This window comes from Trypanosoma melophagium, assembly GCF_022059095.1.
Source record: "Trypanosoma melophagium isolate St. Kilda chromosome Unknown ctg8segment0, whole genome shotgun sequence".
NCBI lineage: Eukaryota > Euglenozoa > Kinetoplastea > Trypanosomatida > Trypanosomatidae > Trypanosoma > Trypanosoma melophagium.
The window spans coordinates 434575-454998 of record NW_027125192.1 but is presented as its reverse complement, the minus strand read 5'-3'; the positions used below and the strand labels follow the sequence as shown (position 1 = coordinate 454998).

General features: G+C 39.6%; 9 protein-coding genes across 10 annotated transcripts; all 9 read right to left on the bottom strand.

Annotated features, from left to right (window-relative positions):
* Positions 1–327: 327 nt before the first annotated feature.
* LSM04_001618 (Peptidase M8) lies at positions 328–962 on the bottom strand (the record flags this gene model as incomplete). The annotated part of the gene is made up of 2 exons (XM_067333325.1): positions 328–356; positions 455–962. 2 exons carry the CDS (start codon positions 960–962, stop codon positions 328–330), a joined length of 537 nt encoding a protein of 178 aa, XP_067186026.1.
* Positions 963–3274: 2312 nt separating this feature from the next.
* LSM04_000146 (uncharacterized protein) lies at positions 3275–5488 on the bottom strand (the record flags this gene model as incomplete). The annotated part of the gene is made up of 1 exon (XM_067333324.1): positions 3275–5488. One exon carries the CDS (start codon positions 5486–5488, stop codon positions 3275–3277), a length of 2214 nt encoding a protein of 737 aa, XP_067185997.1.
* A 2260-nt stretch (positions 5489–7748) lies between these two features.
* On the bottom strand, positions 7749–9146 carry LSM04_001117 (Aminotransferase class V domain; the record flags this gene model as incomplete). Its single annotated transcript, XM_067333323.1, has 1 exon — positions 7749–9146. One exon carries the CDS (start codon positions 9144–9146, stop codon positions 7749–7751), a length of 1398 nt encoding a protein of 465 aa, XP_067186017.1.
* A 635-nt stretch (positions 9147–9781) lies between these two features.
* On the bottom strand, positions 9782–10990 carry LSM04_006386 (NAD(P)-binding domain; the record flags this gene model as incomplete). Its single annotated transcript, XM_067333322.1, has 1 exon — positions 9782–10990. One exon carries the CDS (start codon positions 10988–10990, stop codon positions 9782–9784), a length of 1209 nt encoding a protein of 402 aa, XP_067186123.1.
* Positions 10991–11609: 619 nt separating this feature from the next.
* Positions 11610–11858, bottom strand: LSM04_008764 (Ribosomal protein L38e; the record flags this gene model as incomplete). Its single annotated transcript, XM_067333319.1, has 1 exon — positions 11610–11858. The coding sequence occupies one exon, from the start codon at positions 11856–11858 to the stop codon at positions 11610–11612; it is 249 nt and encodes an 82-aa protein (XP_067186163.1).
* An 868-nt stretch (positions 11859–12726) lies between these two features.
* Positions 12727–14784, bottom strand: LSM04_002907 (uncharacterized protein; the record flags this gene model as incomplete). Its single annotated transcript, XM_067333318.1, has 1 exon — positions 12727–14784. One exon carries the CDS (start codon positions 14782–14784, stop codon positions 12727–12729), a length of 2058 nt encoding a protein of 685 aa, XP_067186055.1.
* Positions 14785–16057: 1273 nt separating this feature from the next.
* Positions 16058–17452, bottom strand: LSM04_005017 (uncharacterized protein; the record flags this gene model as incomplete). The annotated part of the gene is made up of 1 exon (XM_067333317.1): positions 16058–17452. One exon carries the CDS (start codon positions 17450–17452, stop codon positions 16058–16060), a length of 1395 nt encoding a protein of 464 aa, XP_067186093.1.
* A 406-nt stretch (positions 17453–17858) lies between these two features.
* Positions 17859–18335, bottom strand: LSM04_004301 (uncharacterized protein; the record flags this gene model as incomplete). Its single annotated transcript, XM_067333316.1, has 1 exon — positions 17859–18335. The coding sequence occupies one exon, from the start codon at positions 18333–18335 to the stop codon at positions 17859–17861; it is 477 nt and encodes a 158-aa protein (XP_067186080.1).
* A 544-nt stretch (positions 18336–18879) lies between these two features.
* On the bottom strand, positions 18880–20397 carry LSM04_002543 (the record flags this gene model as incomplete). 2 transcript variants are annotated; one of them, XM_067333314.1, is made up of 1 exon in its annotated part: positions 18880–20397. In XM_067333314.1, one exon carries the CDS (start codon positions 20395–20397, stop codon positions 18880–18882), a length of 1518 nt encoding a protein of 505 aa, XP_067186048.1. The 2 variants fall into 2 exon arrangements, with proteins under 2 accessions (XP_067186048.1, XP_067186049.1); XM_067333315.1 differs by having other exon boundaries at positions 18880–19533.
* Between the last annotated feature and the right edge of the window lie 27 nt (positions 20398–20424).

Here is a 20424-nt window from a genome sequence, read left to right as displayed (position 1 = left end):
ATTACCTTATTGGGACTCCAATTAACCATTGCTGAAGAGATCATATCAAGCCGAATCATTCTTTCGGTATCAAATCCGAGTGCATGCGCAATGTCGTGTGCGGCCATGCGAACCAAACGCCTCGTCTCGCCAATCTCACTCGGGAGGAAGTTCTTCACAGCAGAAATCGGGCGACGTCCATGGCCGTACGCGCAAATCTTCACGGAGCCATCGATCACCTTATTGGTGGTCACATAAAGCACAAAATCTGCCCCAGGGACACCCTCAGTGTGATGCTTTTCAGGCGGTTTGAAGAACGAGCAGGGTGCACCGTCCCCAAACAAATGTTTATTTAAAACCAGATTTCCCTGCAGAGGCTTCACCGAGAGACGATCGCTGTGCAACTTAATGGCGGCAGGGAGGAGCTTATTCACAAGGATATCTCTCTTTTTTGCCGTAACAAGAGTCTCCTCACTGCAATCCTTAGTAGGGGGTGGGTAATCGAGCGCATCTGGGTCCGGCTGAAAGGTATCCCCACGTACAGGTTTGACTGTGGCCTTTGCAGCCCAGTCCTTGCACTTCTCCACTGCCGCATCCACAGCTTCTGTGGAGGCGTGAATGCGGATTGGCTTCCAGTCATTCGCCCTCTTTGTGACGATGGTGTACTTCTCTTCCAACTTGTCTTCCTTTGTAGGCAGCTCTCGCAGAACGGAAGCCGGCGATGCGTCCTCATCATCCTCACTACCGCTTCTGCTGCTGGTAGTGTTATCAGTACTTTTACCTTCCTGTGGGTCCTCAACGTTCTTTCCAGTTTCCTTGTTCTGAACGGCGTCGACAGGACTGATCTCCGGCAGACCCGTGCACACCTCGTGGAACTTGGGGCACAGGATACTTCCACTGCTGAAGGGAGACGTCGCCGAGGGTTTGATGCTTCCGTTTTCGGGACAATCATACCAGTTATCATCGCCCTGGTACTGCACCATAACTTTGTTCTCCCCGCACTTCACATTCGCGCAGACGTCACCCACGGGCGTGCTCTGTGCAGACGCCTCCCTCAGCTCCAGCGCCTTCCCCTTGAGGCACCGCGACTGTGGGCCCAGGCGGCTGCCGGGCATCTGCGCGGCATCACCATCCAAGCACGCCGTCGACGCAAGTGGCTTGATCGCGGGGCAGTGGTTCATCATCTCGCTGCTGGGCGCACCAACGTTCGGCTTCTCAAAGAAGCGATAGCGCTCGGGAAGCCGCTGAGAGAAAGAGCGCACCGTGCACCTGCCAAGAGCAAAGCGGTCAGATGTGCACTCCAGAGGCTTTTTCGACTCGGTGCAGAACATGTCGGGGTAGTCGGTCTTGCCCGCCTTGACGCACTTGTCGGTGAGGAAACTGCAGCCGGCATTCTTGCCCCAGCTCATCGGCTCCGCCATGTCGAAGTTAGCTCTGTAAAATCCCATATCAGCAAACACTGATAGTGTCAGCGTCGTGTAGAACATACCAGACACATCACCAATGAACACGCTCATCAGCTCGTCCTTCGCGTCGCGCCGCTCCCAGTGCGAGGCCTTTTCCAGAGTGCGCTCCTTCTCGATCTGCATGCCAATGGCAGTATCACAATTGTAGTGTCCCCTCACCGCCTTCAACGTATTCGTGGAATTCACCACATAGACGTACCACCAGCGGCCCGACTCGACCTTATGCACCATGCCAAGGGCTTCCATCCGGTCAAAGTTAAAGCCAAGAGCGTGCGCCATGTTGTGCGCGACCAAGCGAATCAAGTGCCTCGTTGCCCCAATCTCCTTGGGCAAGATGGTCATGACGGCAGATGTCGGGCGCTTCTCATCGTCCTCGGAGCAAACCTTAGTGTGCTCCGCTTTCATAGCAATGGCAATGTACAGCACAAGGTCGGCGTTGGGAACTCCCTGTGTGAAGTGCTCCTCGGGAATCTTGAATTGGCGGCACACGCGTGGAGAGTGGAACCAGTCCGGCTTCTTGATAACCAAATTGCCCTCTCTGGGTTTGACGCGGAGACGGTCGGCGTGCAGCTTGACGGCAGCCGGGATCTGCACATTCAGCAGCGTCTCCTTCCTCTCTGCCGTGATTCTGTTATGGCGGCCGCACTCGTGCGTGTCACTGTTGTCGATTTTGGGCGAAGCTGATACCTTTTTGTCGCACTCCGTGAATGCCTTCTCCACCTCGTCCTTGTGCACGTGAATGCGGATGGGATGCCAGTTGTCCGTGCCACTTTCGGCGGCGACGGTGTACGTGTCCTGGGCACCGTGTCCGGCCCGCGGCAGGTGCCGCACAACAGCAGCGGGCGACGCGCCGTCAGCGAGCGCAAGGCACCCGCAGGCGCAGCACAGAACAAGCAGCAGCGCAATGCACACGGGGTGGCGCATGTCAGGGACGGTCTCCTGCTTGCTGCTGTATGAGTTTGTATTCGTGGTTAGCGGTGTAGCTCAGTGGCTAGCTTGTTTACCCCGTGCATAACAGCACAACAGAATCGGGAGGAAAAGGAGAAGAAGAGAGAAAAGAGTCAAAGAGGTGAAAAGAAACCAATTTAGCAAAGAACACAACAGAAAGAGGTAAGGCATCAGATGCAGTTGTTTTGCTCTTTAGGGTCTTGTTTTTAATCTTATTTTAATGATATTTTATGGTTCGTGTAGATAAAGGAACGTTTTTTTTTTTTTTTTGTATGTCTGTGTTTGGTGCTCTTTATTTTTTCTCTTATATTGCTGGTTGCCAAGCCTTTGTTATAGTGACATGTGTAGTTGTATTTGGATATATTGCAATTATTTTACATGATGTACAATAACTTGAGTGTAGTTTGGCTGGTGTCTCTCTTGTACCTTTGGTTGCTGTGTTTTTTTAAATTGTTTGTATCTGTGTTCCTTGGTAACGTTTCATTTTTTTTATATTAGTACTTGAGAGGAAGAAGAAGAAAAGAAGAGATAGTTGGTTAAAAGAGTGAAAAAGACTATATAACGTCAAGAATGCCAAAACAAAGAACTTATAGATTAGTTAGTATCAAGTGAATAATGATGTCTTTCAATCCTTTCCTCTTTTGTACATTTTTTTCTTTACATATGGTTCACTCTTTGTTGGAAAACCAGATAAAAAAATTTCTCATGTTCACAGTGGGGTTCTAACCAGTCGCTTTTTATTTTATTCCATTTTTTCTTTTCTTTTAGCGTGTTTGCTGCATATCTATTTTATTTTTCTCCCCCTTGTTCCTGTTATATGGTTCGTATCATCATGGTACATACACTCCCGCAATATATAAGTATATCTGGATCACACACAATTATTCGACGAGACTATAAGAAACATCATAGTGACCAGGTCCTGGTGCACGTGGGTTTTTGCGCTGCCATCGCTCCGATTGAAGTCTATGTCCGCAGAACTGTGTTTCCTTTGTGATCTGCTTTTCAAACACTGGCACCAACTTAGATTGTTGCTGTTGATTGACATCATACACCACTGGGGCACCACAGCCGTTGGTGGCGAATATCTTCGCACGTTGCTCACGTGAGACTTGTGTTTCCATCATGGGATTGCCCTTAAGACGTGGATCTACGAGCGCACGTTTGCTGGTATCATAAGAGAGATCGTGTGCTCTTGGTAGTGTTGGTGGTGGTAGTGTGGAGTCTGCCTTGCCAAACTCTGTTGTGCGGTCTCTTCTTGGTTTAACCCATTTAAGATTGGGTACCTCGCCAATTTCTGTTGGATTTGGATTGTGTAGTGGAGCGTGTCCGGGTGCAGTTGGATGAATACTTACAGCTGGAATGCGTTTCTCCACGTGTTTAAGTTCAACCTCCATAGGGGCTTCTGGTACTCGTTGTGGAGTTGTAATAGGACGGCCCACCATTGTAGCAAAGCGTGGAATCTTTTTGGCCTCACAGTTATCAAATAAACTGCGTGGAAAATTCGGATCACACTCAATAGAAACTGTGGTATTAGGTGCTTTTTGTACACTTTGCTGTTGTTGTCGTTGTTGTTCGTCAAGAGAGACTTGTGGTGCCATCCAAACAACACGTGCCCGTGGTCGTACAAGGTTAAGTGCATTATCTACACTTACATATTCTGGTGCCTGCTGATACGGTGGTGGTTTGTTTAGCCAGTGTGCAGCACGACTACTCTCACGATCCATACAAACAACACGATGTGGATGCTGTGAGATGTCTCCTGCGAGATTATACATACCAATTGCGGCACTGGATGCCAAACACTCATGCCGGCGTTCTGTGAGTGTAACGTCAAACTTAACTGGACAACGTGTCCGTTTTACAGTTGAGCGTACATCTGCATATGGGAAGTATTCCAGGTCTTTTGCTGCAGTGCAAGTAGAGGGTAGAGAACGAAGAGTTTTTGATAGAAACATAGAACTTCCCTGTACCCCAGGTGAAGTTATTTTCTGAGTATTAGACTCCTGAGCAGCTGTTGTTTTTGCCACACCTCCAGCAACAGGGAGGCCTCCTGTTGGAGTTACACTCCTGTTTGTAGCAGTAGCCATAAAGGCAAGCTCTCTTGCAGTTTCTAGTGCCATAGTCGCCGCATGGGATGGTGTTTTTTGTGAATCTGTATCAACTTCCACACTCTTACCGTTTCCAGACTCCGTGGTGCGTTTCTGCGGTGCGGCAGATTCCCCTGCAGCCATATAACCACCCACCACACGTGGCTCTACTTGTGTATATCGTAAGTGATAAAATCCAATATCCGGCTGCCGTACACCAGGAAGTTTTCTCGGTGATTTAAATCGTTCGGTTGTAAGAAAACTGGATGTACCTGTTGGTGGTGATAATTTTGCCTTATCATCATCACGATGAAGTGATCTTGCCGAGGGAGGACGTATCGTCTCTACGGCTTGTGTAGAGGGTTGAATAGCGAATACGTTATCATCCACGAGATTGGTTGCGGCAAATACAGAGGCGGTAGTCCAATGTTCACGAGCCACATCATCAGGAATGGCAGCAACATCAATTAATCGATTAGCTGAAAGAGCACAGAGCGTTGGTTCTAAATGACGTGTATCATCAGGATGGAGTGCACTTTCCTTTGCGGCTTCCGCTAACCGTGCGGCCCGCAACGCATCAATACGATATAGACGAAAACTGCTAATCAACTCATCATCATCTGCAATATGTTTAATTGTCTCCATTGTGGGAACCATACCAATAATGGTATTATACCCAGCACCACCAATCTTTGTACCACCCAAATCTGTGTGTCCCTCATCCGCAGTTTTTGTAAAGGATGGTGCGAGTGTGCGAAGCTCTGGGAGGAGTAATCGACGTTGTGCAGCCACGTCCCACGCCGCTTGTTGCTCACGCTGTAATAACAAAATACGATCACGTTCTTTACGGGCGGCGGAATATGTTTTTGTGGCGCCGGTGAGCATATGTGCATGGGCGCGGCTTGCATCCATCATGCGGCCCAAGTGACTTTGACTTGGCTGGGCGGCGGCCATAATGCGATGGAGGGTCTTTGGATCATCCACGGCTGTTTCTGCAATAGCCATTTTAAAGTGTGGTGAATCAAGAAATGAAAAATGCAGAGTGGAAATGAGGTTTTTCTTTTTCCTTTCTGTGTTTTTCAGAAAAAATATATGTATTTCCTTGTATATATATATATATTATGTATGTCTCCTTGTACAGGGATACAATTCAGAACGTGAAGAGTGGAGTAGTCCTCACAGGTGAAGCCAGACTATAGGAATATGTTTATTCATTTATGGGATATATGAACAGAGAAGGAAAGAAAAGAGCAGAAAGTAATTCATAAAGTTCATAGAAAGATAAATACCGAGAGATAGACTGGCAAAGAACCCGAGAAAGAATACAGCAAGAGAGAGACCATAAATAAAAAATCAACGAAGAAATAATGGGAATACGCACACGCACACATGCGCAATCACCCATATATATATAAACCCAATAAAAAAAAAACAACCGAAAGATAAATAGATAGAGATAGAGATAGAGATAGAGATAATGACACGTACAAAAGAAAAAAAAAGGGCTCGAGAATACTCCTATACAAGATCAACAAAGAAAAACAAAGATTTTAGGAGTAATACTTTAGCATCCGTTCCACTTACTTCCATTTTTCTTTGTTTATCCAGATACATATACGCTCTCATTCCTTTCTTTTTTTTTAATATTTTCCTCTTTCAATTAAAAGAAACAGAACTGATGAAAAACGAAAAAAAGATAGAGAAGAGACACAATAAACACGTCTCATTAATAAAAGGATACTAACACGCACTCAAATGTTTGACAACTTATTCTTCACAGAACAACGCAGAAAAAGGCACGAATAAAGAGATGAAAATTTAGAAATAAAGAAAAAAACAGAGAAAAAAAATCCTAGTTGCATAGGTAAATGTACGCACGCACAGTTAAGGAAAACATACAATCAGACATACGTAAAAAAGAAAGAGATTAAAACGAAATAACACCTTCCATACATACAAAAAGGAAATGAAGAGAGGAGAGATCTGTGGAGAAGGTGTGAAATATCCCACTTTTTTTTTCCTTTTTCTAATGAGTAAATGTATTTACTCATGTATAAATGTCCTCACTCATTATTCCTACTCTTTCACCCTATTTTTCTCTCACTCTCTGTGTTTCTGTGTGTGATAGAGAGAGAGAAAAAAAAAAAAGAAAAAAGAGAAAGTACGCGTATCGCCCTGCAAAAGGTTTATTTACGAGGAAGTTATGTATACAGCGTGAAAGACGTGCAAATGAGAACAAAAAAAAGGAAGAAAGAGAGAGAGAAAGAGAGACCGCACACCAATAGAGACACAGAACTTCTAACAAAGATTATATATATATATATATATATATATAACGAGCAGTCTGAGAAACAGTAAAGAATTCCACGTAAATGTCATAACCTCTCAATTTTCTTCCCTTAATACATAATATTCGAATTTGTAATGAAAGGCATGGAAGAAAAACAAAATAGTAAGATATACTAAAAAGGGAAAAAAGAAACAAAAAAAGGTAACCAGCATGAAAAAAAAAATCATATAGAAACAAAACAGAGAAAACAAATAAATTGAGTGCGTATATATATATATATATATATTGTTGTTTTATTTTTATTCTATAAGTACATTTTTGCCCCACGCAAAGAAAAACAGAAAAAAAAAGAAGAAAAACACCACTCATTTTTTTTTTCCTTATTCACTATCTGTTTTATCCTTACATTTATTATCTTCCATTGTTTACTTCATACCATCCCAGCGTGTTTGGTGCTATAAATGCTTTTTTTTTCTTTTTGCTTTTATCGTTTTTGTTCATGAAGTTCGTTTGTGAGTGCTCCCTACAAATAGTCCACCCTCAGAGTTTCTTTTTTCTTTTTACCTGGTGAACAGCAAAGAAAAAAAAATCACTCTTCAGTTCATTATTCTCTTCATTCGTTTTATCCTTAAACTGCATTGCATCTTACGTTCCTTTTATGATCTCTCATTAATATCCTAGTGATAATGTTCGTTCACTTCCCACAGTTGTCTTTTGTGTGCTTATATATATATATATATATATATTTTTCTTTATTTCTTTATTCATCTTTCGTTGTGTGTTTCTCATTCACTCTGTTGCTAATGTCTCTTTTCTCTTTCTCAAATATTACATACATTGGGATCCATCTGTTTACAGCAATTGAAGTAAGATGTATGTATACACGTCTCTTTTTGTTTCTTTATCTACCTGAATACACCATGTGAAATCCACCTTATTCACTCACTCACTTACTCAAGTAAGTAAGTAAGTGCCCTAAAAACACTCCGCAATGGCCCGCACTGTTAACAGGACATCCATAAATGAGTTATACAGCGGCACAGGGGCCAGCAAGAGCATATCGGGTGGTTGATGATTCACAAGTACACCTTTATCGGCCAATTGCCGTTCCATAATCTCCGCATCACTATCGCCCACGGCCCCACACTCATAAGACTCCTGCGCCGTCACCGCAGATGCTAATTTGTTTGGTAAAATACGAACCGAAAGTTGTGCCCCGCGTTGATTTGGATCCACCGGCGTGATCACCTCCACCACCCCCGGCGGCAGCAGTTCCCCCAGCAATAACTCCATATATGCCGTCAACAACATGGACTTCTCCCGCAGTGCGGCCATGCCAATTCCCGCAATCAGCCGCACACTCGGCAGCAACGCCATCATGCCAAGAACGGGCACGCTACTAATTTGAAACCCCGCCGCCCCCTCCGCCGGCTCAAACGTGCGGTGTAAACACGACCGCAGTCGCCGATCATGCCCCCACCAGCCACGCAGTCCCTTCAGCTCACTCCCCGCAAAAGTGTGTTTGCTGTGCACAAAGGCCCCACCGAGATTACCGGGCCCACTGTTTAAATACATATAAGTGGACCAGTACGCAAAGTCCACATCCCAGTCGTGCAGACGCAGTGGGACATTTCCAACGGCATGGGCGCAGTCAACGCCAACAATCACACCACGTGCATGGGCGGCCCGCACTAATGCGGCAACATCCACAAGTTGTCCCGTAATAAAATGCACGGCGCTGAGTAAAAGCACCGCAATCTCCTCTCCACGCTTCTCAAGAAGTGCGAGGAACTGTTCGGCCGGAATGACCACAGGACTACTTTCCCACGCTTCATGTCCAGGAGCACCAACAAAGAGAAGATCCTCGCCAACACTCATGCCACGCGCCTCTAACTGTGAAGTGAGGGCGTGTGTATTACTTGGCAGGGAGTGATTCTCCACCACAATCTTTCGTCGTTTTCCCTTTGGCTTATAGAATGCCATTAACATAAGATGTAAATTCACACTGTGGGAATTCATTGTAATCACCTCACTCTCCTGGGCTCCCACAATAGAGGCCATTTCTTTTCTACCCAAACTGTCCAATTCACACCACGGATTAGGGTGTCGGTATTCTCCCAGCACACCAAGTTCACGCCACTTCTTTAGAGCTCCCCCAACACTTGACTCTACATCACGGTGTTGCAGACCAAGTGCATTACTGCATACATAAATATAATCGGTGCCATCACGTTTTTTGGGGATACAGTACACGTGACGGTGTTCCTGAAGTGGATCACTACGATCCATATACTCGGCAAAGTCATTCTCTGTAATGGAAAGGCACTCCGTTCGGGCAGTGCTAAGTAATTTCTCAGCAGCGTTATTACGCATTATTATTTCTTTTTTCTTTTTTTACTTCCTCCCCTATACACACACGCCTTGGTATTGATTTGTTTGACAATATTAATATTTTCTATATACTATTTGTAGTTGCTTTTATTGTTGTGGTATTATATATATATATATATATATATATATATATTATCTTCGTTTTCGTACTGTATGCAACAAACTTTGCAATATTATTATTTGTATTCCTCTCAATTTCAATACTCTTCTTCTTTTTCTTCTTTCCTTCTAGGTGTTGCACGCAATATTGTACGTGTCTACCCCTAACCCTGATTACGTATATAAAGTGAGTCCCTGTTTCTTTCTTTACTTAGTTGAGCGCGTTTCCTTTTTTCTTCTTCTTCTTCTTTTACCTTTTTCTTTGTTTTTCCTCCTTTTTCGTCTACTTTTTTATATTTTTCTTCTTTATCGCTACTTTCCACTGCTGCTAAAGTGGAATGTGATCCTACGCCATACACAATAAAGAGAAAAAAGAAAAAAAAAGAAAAAAAAACATCTATATATTTCTTTCCTCAACCTCAATACACATTCCATTACATTATATATATATATATATATATATATATATATATTATTCTTTTCCTTTTCTCTTTTTTTCTTTCTCCTTTTTCTTTTGTTTACACTATCTTTCCAAACTCTACTTGCATTTCTTCCTCTTCTGTAATCTTTTTACAGCCGTCGGGAATCCCCCAGCGTAAATCTTCCCAAAAGTTCACCGCAAATGCATTTAAATACCACGCCACTGTCTGTTGATATCCCTCTTCAAATGGAACTTCCTGCCGCCAACCCAATTCCTGCAGTTTATCCACGTTAATATCATACCGTTTATCATTAAAATCACGATCCTTGACAAATACAAGATGGGCAGCTAATTCTTCTACTGTTGGTTCTCGTATTTCTTCTACTAGTTCTATTTTTCGCTCATCATTATTATATGGTTTTCCCTTTTCCTGATTATTTCCCCATTCCTTCGCCCGTTTCATAGGAGGTACATACTTTAAGGTCAATCGAGCAATATCCATCACACTCACCTCATCATGAGATCCAATATTGTACACATCTCCAATATATCCACGATTAACAATAGTAATAAAAGCTCTTGCCACGTCACTTGCATGTATAAAGGTTCGCGTGTTACTACCATTTCCTTGTATCGTTAACTTTTTACCAGCATTCATAAGCATAATAAATCGTGGAATAAGTTTCTCTGGATATTGATAAGGTCCATATACATTATTACCACGTGTAATAATACATGGAAGTCCAAAGGAGATATGATAGGATTTCACTATATATTCTACAGCAGCCTTTGTGGCGGCGTATGGATTTGTCGGGTTTAATGTTCCCTCCTCCTTTTTAGAATCTGTTACTTGACCATACACTTCATCTGTGCTAACGTGTATAAACTTCTCCACCCGCCCATACGTCCTCGCACACTCCAACAGTACATGCGTTCCAAAAACATTATTATGTGTAAAGGAGAGACTATTTCCAAAACTATTATCTACATGACTCTGAGCCGCAAAGTTAATAATCGTATCAATATCATAATGATGAAGTAAATGCATAACGAGATCGGAGTTTGTAATGTTTCCTCGTATAAAGTGATAATACGGACTATCTGGGTTTTCAATAGATTTAAAGTTACTACAGTAATCCACCTTATCTAAATTGTACACATGCACATTTGGGTGTTCTTGCATAAAGTGATTGATGAAATTACTCCCAATGAATCCCAAACCGCCAGTAACGAGAAGACGTCGAAGTGGTCTATTGTCGGTCAGTCGTGTACGCCGCAGCTCTGCATCCTCCGGTCGGCGAAACATCCACAATAATATCACAGAGAGATAAAGTGAAAGAAAAATCCCCAAATGAGGGGAAATACGCAAGAGAGTGTAGTAGTTATAAACGAGAACAGATGAAACTAAAAAAAATAAAGAAGCAGCAATAAGCCCAATGCTGCTAATGAGCTATGTCTATTTTTTCTTTTTCTTCTTATTGTGAATATAATTATAATATGTATGTGTGTGCATATATATATATGTATATATATAGAATTCAAAGAAAAGAAAGAAGGAAAAAAGGAGAATCATGTGATACAAGAAGCACAAAGAAAAGAAACGTTAAGGAGACACATATGGCAATAATGCCTAAAAGAAACAGAAAAAGAGAAAGAAAAAGACCGAATAAAGAAAAAACGGTCTAAAAAATTTTTGGGGGTATCCTTTTTTATACGTAAATAATAAAAAAAGAGAGCTGGGAAGAACAAACAATAGGGAACTGAGACACCCAGAATAAGAATAAAAAAGAAGAAAGGGAATAGAGAAAAGAACACGATTCATATTTGGCGTAATGAAAGAAGATATATATATATATGTTTATTTGTGTAAATTTGTTCCTTTTCCTTCTTTTCCCCTTTCTCCTTCTCTACTTATTCACTTCTTCTTACTTGCTGCCGGCGTTTTTCTTGGCGTGGGAGCGTGCGGTAACTGTGATCTTCTTCACAGATGGATGAATAGAGCGCTCAATCTTCTCTGCCTTCTTCTTGTCGGCAATGACGAGTGTGTAGAGATAGCGGCTGCAGCGCACCTTGAACTTTGTCTGCTTCTCGTTGTGCTTCACCTTCACACAGCGGGCATCCTTGCGGGAGCAGATGGCGAGAAACTCCTTCAAGTTCTTAATCTCACGAGGCATAGTTATATATATATATATATATATTTGTTTCTTTGTTTAATAAAAACTATCTAGTTCCTAAGCCGCTATGCGAATACAGACAAACACAAATGTTAGAGTGTTTATCGGTCAAGTGAGTCCCTTTGTTCTCCTTTTAATATGTATTTGTGATAATAGGTACAAATAAATAAATAAATAGAGAAAGAGAGAGAATAAAATAGAGAGGTATGAGCCATCAAGTATTAAGAAGGAATAAAAAAGTAACATAAGGAAGAAAAGGAAAAAAAGAAAACATTGAAATGCTTCATATTATTCCTCGCTTCACCAAAACGAAAAAAGAAAAACAGTAACAAATTCCACATCAAAAAGGAAAAAAGAAAAAGTAAGAGTAAATTTAAAAAAAAGCATTTAAGAGTATCTATCTTTAATATTAGTAGCATTTCATTACCTTGGGAGAGGTTTATTCATATCCTTCTTCACTTTTAAAAATAAGAGAACATTAAGATAAAGGCTAATTTCCCCTTTTTCTTTTTTTTCTCGCGTTTCATATTCTTTACACAAACTCCAGTAATAGTGGATCAGGCCTAGAGAATTATTGTTTTATTTATTTAGTTTTTTCTATATATAACCAATATTTCTATGACAGCATATCACTCTAATTCCCACAAAGAGAAGCAAGAATGAAACAACTAAAAATAAAAATAAAAATAAATAAAAAGTGTTCTATACAATTCAAATCACTCTCCGCATCCAACAGGATCACACACTATCCAGCCTCGCGTCCCAAACAACAAGTATTACCACCCCCACCACCATACATCTATATATATATATATATATATATATATATATATATATATATATATATATATATAAAGAGGAAAAGAAATCAGACTCCCACAATAACTGCCAATTCCTGCAGTGCCTCTGCAACACGATTCTGCGCTCCATCACTGCGTAATGTGAGTGCGCGTGTGAGTGTCTCCGTTGGCCATGCAGCGGTGAATGCAAAAACATCATCGCCGCCACGCCGCTGCGGCCGTGTGAGAACACCAACATCTGCGAATCCGTCAATTGCGGCGGCAATACCGGCGGGAGTCATCGCAGGGAAACGGCGGCGGGCCATTAATGCCGTGTAGAGTCGATGCACCACACGCATCGTAAATGTCCCAGGCTCCATACATCCGTTATTTATATAATTATTACTATTCATATGTGTAGATCGGCGAGTGGAGGATGAGACGACTCCAGCCACAGTGGACTGTGCGAGGTGTCGTTCCTTCTCCTGTCGCTGCGCCAACACCACAAGACAACTGAGAACATACAACATTTGTTCAGGCATACAGGAGACATATGTAAATACGTGATCCGATACGGCGGACGGTCCACGCAGTACTTTCTGGCTTTGCGCTAATGTCACTACAGTCTTTGTTTTATTATTATTATTATTATTATTATTATTATTATTATTATTATTATTATTATTATTATTATTATTGGTAGTAGTAGTAGTAGTAGTAGTAGTAGTAGTAGTAGTAGTCGTAGTAGTAGTAGTTTTATTGGTATTATTATTCATATTTCTATTGGGTTGTGCCGCTGCTGGTGGGGACGTATCACTATTATTACTACTACTCAAAGCCCCAGCCATTGTACTTCCACTATGACTACTTGTCGTACTATATCGTCGTGGAGTTTCTTCTGTATTATTACTATTATCATTATTATTATTATTATTATTATTATTATTATTATTATTATTATTATTATGTGTGGGGCTATTTATTTCCTGTTGGGTGGTGTAAACCAGTCGACGACACATCGCCGCTACTTGCCGTACATCTCCCGAATACTCCAACATCGCCTTCTTCGCAATATATGCAATTAGACCAGAACTGAGTTGTATGTCTTGCCGTTCCGCTTGCGTAAAGTCTGCTGTTGCGACAATGCGTGCCCCAATACGTTCTAATGTTTCTACATTGTATGCCTCAAAGGGGAGTTCTTTTAATAACATCTGCGGCACATGCACTAATTCACGTTGATTGGATATAAATATAAGGGCGAGTTGTGAAGATAACTCCACAGATAAGGCAGAAAGAACAGTTAATATACCGCGGGCCGCACTTCGTACATATTCCACTTCATCAAGTGCGATAACATGCAGTGGAGTTGTGTTTGTGGTGCTTACTTTCTTCCTTCCTAATGCAGAAAGTATAGAAGTATTATCATCTATCATACTAATAGTACTATTTATATTAATATTACTACTACTGCCTTGACGACGTTTAGATGCTGTTACCTGTTTAGGAAGAGTTTCTATGCGTTGCAGTAATTCACGTGAATGCATATCCATACGTGGCTGTGCGGTGCGAAAACTATTTATAATCGCATCACACAACTGCTGCGATGTCATATCGGCACAATTCACATAATGACACTGCACACGTCGTTGTTTCCGTAATCCCTGCAGTAATGTTGATGTTGTGGGTTCTATCGCATTATCTAGAAATGCGCCTTCCAAGGAGAGCGATAATGGACTAATACCACCAGCAGCTCCACTGTTATTATTATTATTATTATTATTATTATTATTATTTTCTTCACGTTGTCGCTTTACCGCCTGACGCTTTGCTGCGGGTGTCGCAGGGGAGTTATCCTCGTTACCACTACCAACACTACCACGTGATCCATTACCGCCCTTAGTCTTATTACTATTAATATTATTATTAATATCATCCTTTTTCTTGGCCGCAGCAGCGGTGGCTTTATCAAATGCCATTGGACGATGTGTCACTCTGCGCATTGCACGGTGAATAGTGGATGTTTTCCCACAACCGCAGGCACCAAACACAAATAACGATTTACAGTGCGTTAATGAGAGACGTTCTTCAATAAAGCGATGGACTTCATTATATTCACGTTCCCGGCCCAATAGTGAAGTGCTTTCCATTATTGGGGAATTATGATATATATATAAAAGAAAAGAAAAAAAGTATTTTCTCCGTGTATGTGTTTGTATTGTATTGATGAAAATATCACTAATACTTTTTCCTTTTTTTTCTCTTTCTATGTATGTTTGTTTGCTTATTTGCTGTTCTATAATTCTCTCGTTCTTACGAGTTCTCGCGGGAAGAAAATTTGAGTTATTTATATGTCTATATATATATGTATATATGAGCGTCTATGTGAAGAGAAGAATAAGAAAATTCCTCTCTTTCTAAAATTGTAGTCTTGCGAAGTATAGAAATAATAATATTATGTAATAATACAGTAAAATAGATTGTAGAAGAAAGAAAAAAAAGAGAAATCAAAAGATAAACACTAATAATACAGCAATATATATATATATATATATATATATATATATATATATATATATATATATATATATAACAACAATTATTATTACTATTATTATCATGGTTACTACTGGATAAACACACACGAAAAAGAAAATGTACCAGGTTTACTTCTCATTTTCACAATTCTAAGCAGTTGCAGTGGCGAAACAGATAGACAGATCCAATAATAATAATAATAATAATAATAATAATAATAATAATAATAATAATAATAATAATAGTAAGTACAATTATAAATATATAAGAAAACAAAAGCGCAAGAAAAAAAAGAAAACAATAGTAATGGTAAAAAAAAGAAAAAACAATTGAATTTACCAAAGAAGAAAAGAAAAAAGAAAAACCGCAACAGCTAGCAAGATGAAAAGCAAAAAAAAAATTGTGGAAAGACAGATAAGTGATGTGATGCAAAGCAATGAGGCAAGAAAACAAAAACAACAAAAAAAGAAACAAAGAGTATAAAAAGAAAACAAAAGAAAAAGAATCTAATTTATACATCATTAGATGCAACTTCACTCTATCTTCTCTCCATGTCTTCTTTTTTTCTTGTTGTTTTCCCCTGTATTTACCTCTCTTTCTCATCTTCCTTTCTGTGTGTTTTTTTTTTCCTTCTTTTCTTATCCTCATCACATTTCCTCTGCTCTTTTCTTTGTATTTTCCATTACTTTTGCAGATCACACAACCCTATTATTATTATTATTGTTATTCCCTTTTATTTGCAATAGACTTCACCCACCATGAGAAACTCCCCTAATACAATATATATATATATATATATATATATATATATATATATATATATATATATATTCTCCTATAATGAATGCTTCTTTCTTTCTCTTTCTCTTTACTTTCTCTCTTTATTTAAAATATGGTCAAGGCCGCAAACACCGCATAAAAGAGAAAAATAGGATACATAATGAGATACCGCTGCCTCTCCATTGAAAGTCCATTCACCAACATGGAAGTCGCACACCACGCAGACCACAACACAATAAGCAACGCCGGCAACAAGAGTGTCTTCCCGATATACCCAAACAGTAAATACAAAAGAGATTGAAATGCCGCGAGTACGACACTTGGGATAAGACAATAGCCCAATGCACTAATCACAAACTGCAGTGATACACCGTGATCGGTCATGAGTGTTAATAACACCTTTGTAAAGATAATACCCAGCACAGAATGACTGTAAATCGTACTAAACTGCAATTTGCCACGCAAAGAAAGTAGAAATGCAAGTGAAATGGCAAACACCACCGGCCCTGCGAGATCCGTGTCCTCCACGACTTCCTGCGGCATGGATTTAAATGGATTCAACACCGCCAACGCCTTACTGCGAATGTGTTGTGGGAAAATCCCTAATTCCTGCAGTAGTGGAATATCATCTTGCGGGTAACCAAAACGTATACGATGAAGGGGAATAGACTCTGCAGAAATTGCGTTTCCACCACACGTATTCGCATCCATCTCATCCTGCGGTAATAAGATGTTTAGTAAGTACGATACAAAACCACCGCGAAGCAGCGGAGGAAGTAACGATGATGTAGAAACATATGATGATCCCTGTTGTTGCTGTTGTTGCTGTTGACTGAATTGATCTTGTTGATAAACTTGTGAATGAAACTGCGGTTGTGGAACGGTTGGAACATGATCACGAAATACCGTTGGTGATGGGGCACGTTGTTGTTGTTGTTGTTGTTGTTGCAATTGTAATTGAGATTGAAATTGTTGAAATTGCAAAGACTGTTGTGGAGGTGTGGAGAGGTGAAACATTGGTCGAAATGCCGATGGCGGTTGTTGTTGTTGTTGCTGTTGTAATTGAGATTGTAATTGTTTGTGTGATGGACTGTCATGAGTGCCTTGGGAATTGGAGTCGACGCCGAATTGTTTGGGGGAAGCACACAAATTATTATTATTATTATTATTATTATTATTATTATTATTATTATTATTATTATTATTATTATTTAGATCGTGTGGGGCCGGCGGTGTGGCGACGCCAACAGTCATGAGATGTGTCTGTGGTACAGCCTGTTCATATGTGGTATTATCACTATGATGATGGGAATAATCCTCTGCACTATTGTAGAAATGAGTATTATTATTATTACTACTATTATTCTTGGGAATAGCTGCTGTAGTAGTAGTAGTATGATAGTATGGAAGTGTTTGACTGCTATCGTGTTGGGGTTGATAAAAGTAAAAGCTATCGGATTGCTGTTGTGGTTGTTGCTGTGGATAGTAAGGATGCTGCATGATGACAAGAAGAACCAAATAATAATAATAATAATAATAATAATAATAATAATAATAATAATAATCTAAATAGTAATAGTAATAATGATAATTACAGCGGTCTGGGTATGTATCTACCTATTTACTCTCCTTCTCTCTATATATACAAATATATACACAGACACAAAGAGAAAGGGAAACCAACTAACCAAAAGAGAAAAATAATTAAGAGAGAAAGAGAAAGAAAGACATATATATATATAAGCATAGAAATAGGAATAAAGCAAAATCAAATAAAAAAACAGCTCCAATTAGTACTCCTTTACAGTATTTACAAATAGACACAATTGTAATAAGCATCACATTCATCCTTCTCTCTCTCTCTCCGTAGATATATACACAGATGTATCATATATTATTATTTATATCAATCCAACTCCACATCCTCAGAATCACTATCACACATATTATTATCTCCGCCATTCCTCGCTCCCATTGCAGATTCACCTATTCTCTTTCCTCCTCCTCCTCTATTATTATTATTATTATTATTATTATTATTATTATTATTATAACGATTCCCCTTCTTCACAATATTCTTATTCTTATTACTATTACTATTAAGCGGTGCAATGATGATCCCAGTAGCTTCTCCACTTCCCCACTGTAATAGAAACACCGTCCCACGACGAATCAACATCTCTGCCATTGCGGCTAACACATACGCTATTGCAACCGTTATGCCAATCTGCATAACACCGTACATGAAGGGAAGTGGGCCGTATAGTAATAAGACTGTACAATAGCCAGCAATTACACCGAGTAATACAGAGGAGAGACGCTGAAGGAGAAATGCGGGGGCGTGTCGTAATAGACCGCTACTAATAAGACCAAAGGGAATCATGACAAACTTCGATTGGGGAAAAAAGTATACAATACTAATGGATTATCGAAAAAATGCAAAGAAAAAGAAAATAAAGGAATGAGGGAAAAAAGATTAAAGAGAGATATAGAGGATAACAAAAAAAAGGCAATAATAATAATAATAATAATAATAATAATAATAATAATAATAATAATAATAAAAGAACAAAAAAGAGCTGTCAAGAAAAAAGCAGAGACAAATGAATAGAAAGAATTACACAAACATATGGGAAAGAGACTCGATAGTCCTCAACATATATATATATATATAATTTCTTTCTTTTTTTTTTCCACATATGTGGCTTTGCATAGGTCTCTTGTTGTTGTTGCCATTGCGATAAAAAAAATTAAACACAAAAGAAACAAAAAAACAGAAACCAAGACCTAGCATTGAATAAACATAGTAGACAAGGGCACCCCCTAAGGTCTTACGGCACGTAATTAAATAAGCAAACCATAATAATAATAATAATAATAATAATAGCACAACACCACAAAGAAAAGAAAAAACGATTAAATCACATTCACTCATCCTTTGTTTCCGCCACCCGTTTACTCTCTCGCATCTGCACCACCAGCCAATCCATCGCCTCCCGCACTCCAGTCCCATTCAAGGCACTAATCTCTGCTAATCGCATTATCTTTGTACCAATACCACTAGTGCCGGGAATCATCTCTGCGGCTGCAGTAACAGTCGTGGGTGTTAATGAAGCAGCGAATCCATCCGAGTTCTCATCACTATTAACAGAATGTGATTTTCGTCTAGAAGAACCCTCTTCACAATTATAACTATAGTCATCGTAGACTTGATGCATGAGTGCCATTTCAACTAATCCAAGTGATTCTTGTATCTCTTCAAGTGAGGCGTGTTCTATCCTATCGGATTTATTAGAGACTATCAATAGAGGGGCATCTGCCAAAAGTGGATGACAAAATACTTCACGGAGAATAGCTGCATTTTCTGCATAAGCTTCACGTCGTAATTGTTTTCTCTCCTTTTCTTCATCATTATCATTATCACGATAATAATAATAAGGTCTTGTCATACCATTTTGTTTAGATACGTTAATTGGATATTCCAGTACTGTTGTCAATCCTCTACAGTTTGGAGATGATAAGGTAGCCATACCACTATCATCAAAACTTGTTCTTGACTGGGATGGTGAAAGAGACTCCATCTCATTATTATTATTATTATTATCACAATTTACCATACCACCCACAGTATTAGTATTACTATTAGAAGGAAGAGCATTTGTATTATTATTATTATTATTATTATTATTATTATTATTATTATTATTATTATTATTATTATTATTATTATTATTATTATTATTATTATTATTATTATTATTATTATTATTATTATTATTATTATTATTATTAGTAGTAGTAGTAGTAGTAGTAGTAGTAGTAGTAGTAGTAGTAGTGTCAGTAATAGTCGATGAAAAAGCAGAATATGCTAATGTACTATCCACAACAAAAATAACACCATGACAAGAAGAAAAGTAATTTGCCCAAAGTCCTCGTAATGCCCCACCAACATCCCACAACGTAAGTCTCGTACTAATAGGTGTATATGTAGTGGAAATACCAGAAACCGATACAGAACTAGTACGAGGTAGATGAGATAGATAAGCATTGGATGTATGGCAATCACTATTACTCTCACGACTCACACTTCGACTTTGTGAGACTGTATAATACAACTGTGGTGGAATAGTTCGATGTGTGACTCGTGCCATATTAAGTCCTACAGTTGGGCGAATACGTTTCTTACTCATAACACTAACTGGAGCTACTGTTGGAATATCACCTGTTGTGCCTCTATGTGTCTCTCCGGATGTATCATTATCATTATTACTATTACTATTACTATTATTACTATTCGTATTATTAGTATTATTTCTCTCACTGTATGTATACTTGATCTGTTCCATCAGCGTTGTCTTACCAGATGACTCAAGACCAATAATAAGAACTTTGTATGCCTGTTCAGCGAAGAGTGAGGTGTACACACCCCAGGCAAATGTGAACATCTCTCTTGGGAACTAACAGAAAGGGGG